Source organism: Lolium perenne, chromosome 5 (assembly GCF_019359855.2).
Source record: "Lolium perenne isolate Kyuss_39 chromosome 5, Kyuss_2.0, whole genome shotgun sequence".
Taxonomy (NCBI): Eukaryota; Viridiplantae; Streptophyta; class Magnoliopsida; order Poales; family Poaceae; genus Lolium; species Lolium perenne.
Genome location: NC_067248.2, coordinates 7,297,223 through 7,299,013, shown reverse-complemented (window position 1 = coordinate 7,299,013; position 1,791 = coordinate 7,297,223). Strand labels below are relative to the sequence as shown.

General features: G+C 49.0%; 1 protein-coding gene across 1 annotated transcript; it reads left to right on the top strand.

Annotated features, from left to right (window-relative positions):
* The first annotated feature begins 278 nt into the window (after positions 1–278).
* On the top strand, positions 279–1,097 carry LOC127304590 (uncharacterized). The gene has a single exon (XM_051335231.2). It carries the CDS (start codon positions 417–419, stop codon positions 819–821), a length of 405 nt encoding a protein of 134 aa, XP_051191191.1. The 5' UTR covers positions 279–416; the 3' UTR covers positions 822–1,097.
* Positions 1,098–1,791: the final 694 nt, after the last annotated feature.

Here is a 1,791-nt window from a genome sequence, read left to right as displayed (position 1 = left end):
TGTGGGACTAAACTTTGTCCCCCAAGGCTGTCCCAAGCTGCCAACGTGATGGGCCTTGAGATTTCAGGAATTGTAGACTATATGGGCTGCCTTACTGGGCTGCAGCCCATCTACATTCAACAGCTAGCTAGGATGGCTAGTACTCATGTGATTGTTTTGACACAAGCTCCATGTTTTTATATAGTTCGATCAGGATTCAGGATACGAAGGACAGAATCGGAAAGAACAAGAAGTATATAATCCTGGCAAGCTTTAAGTGCTAGTTGGCGCGAAGAATAGCATCGTCACCCGCCGCGCAACAATGCGCCCGTATATGAAGGCGCGCGCGCCAAGAATCGAATTACGAGCTGACTCACTCCACCACTCGCCCACGAGCTAGCTAGGAGCCACCATAGCCCCTAGGACGTACAGGATCGATGCCGCCATTGGCCGCCGGCGCCGCAACATCGTCGCGGTGCGGCCCCTTCGCATGCCGCCGCGGTGCCCACCATCAGCGCGCGCAGGCAGTGGCACCGGCGGCAGCTGATTCCGGGCAGGGGTGCGGCCGGCCGCTGGTGGGCCGCGCGGCGGGGCTCGTCGGTGGCGGCATCGCCGCGGCCTTCTTCGCGTCCCTGGAGCGCTGCGCCTGCGTCGAGGTCCGCACGACCGACGACCTCGCCGACTGGGAAGCCGAGCCGCTGATGCCGCGTGACGACAACGGCGCCGCGGCCCGTAACGTTAACACCGCGAGGAAGAGCAAGAGGACGGCTGCACGCGCCGGCGCCGGGAAGGGCAGGAGGGGCGGCGGCGCCGGCTTTGGGTGCTGCGAGAATAGCAATTAGTCATACTCATCGTGTGCCCATTATTTGGCTCAAGAATTTCTCGCTGGTTTATGTGTGTATGTGAGCTTACGTTTGGCGTGATTCAGTAGGATCCGAGACCATGCATGCACGGTGCTTTGTACGAACCCTATAAGGTTAACGTTCGATTTTCGATCAAGTTTTTTAAAATAATCATATGTGTGATTATAATTTGTGTTTAGGTTATCTATTAACAGTGATGCCTCTCAAAAAACAGTGATGCCTATGTTGCACAGTGCCACTGCTGCGGCGTGCATAGACTTCCAAATCAACATGTATATGTCACTCCTTATACACTTGGGAATTTGTACCCAACTTCTTTTTGTTCTTTATACGTGGTTGGATCCTGATCATATCAGCATAATTAAAGTGTGGCTTTTTTGACAGTTAAGTACTTTCTTCGTCATAAAATAAGTGACTTAATATTTTATAGATACGAAGATATCTGCATCTGAATAAAGTTGAGTCACTTATTTACGGATGGATGGAGTAATAACTAATCTTTTTTAACGAACTAAAGAGCAACTCATCAAGCAAAAAATCAGTTTAGAGCTGGACTTTAGTTATTAAAATTCAAAAGAAAGTTTTTCAAAGTTTCAACAAATTTGTCAAATTCTGATAAAAGTCTGGGTGTAGCATCCCACCAACATGAAAAATCCCGGTGCAAATTTCTTTGAATTCTAAGCTACACTAAAAATTTAAAAACTGACAATCTCCGCGATCCTAATTGGCGCCACGCCATGCAAGAGGAGTTCGATGCTCTCACTTGGGCTCTTGTTCCTCCACCTCCCGGCGCCAACATTGAGAGTGATAAAATGGATCTTTCGTATTTTTTTTTTAACTTCGATGGCTCTCTTGCTCCTCAAAGGCTTGCTGAGTTGTTTGTGGTTTCTCTCAGCAGCCTAGTATTGATTATGCTGAGATCTTCAGTATGGTGGTTAAACCCGCCACC

Bases quoted from the DNA above. Each gene is read 5' to 3' on its own strand.
- LOC127304590 (XM_051335231.2), top strand. From the start codon at position 417: ATGCCGCCATTGGCCGCCGGCGCCGCAACATCGTCGCGGTGCGGCCCC.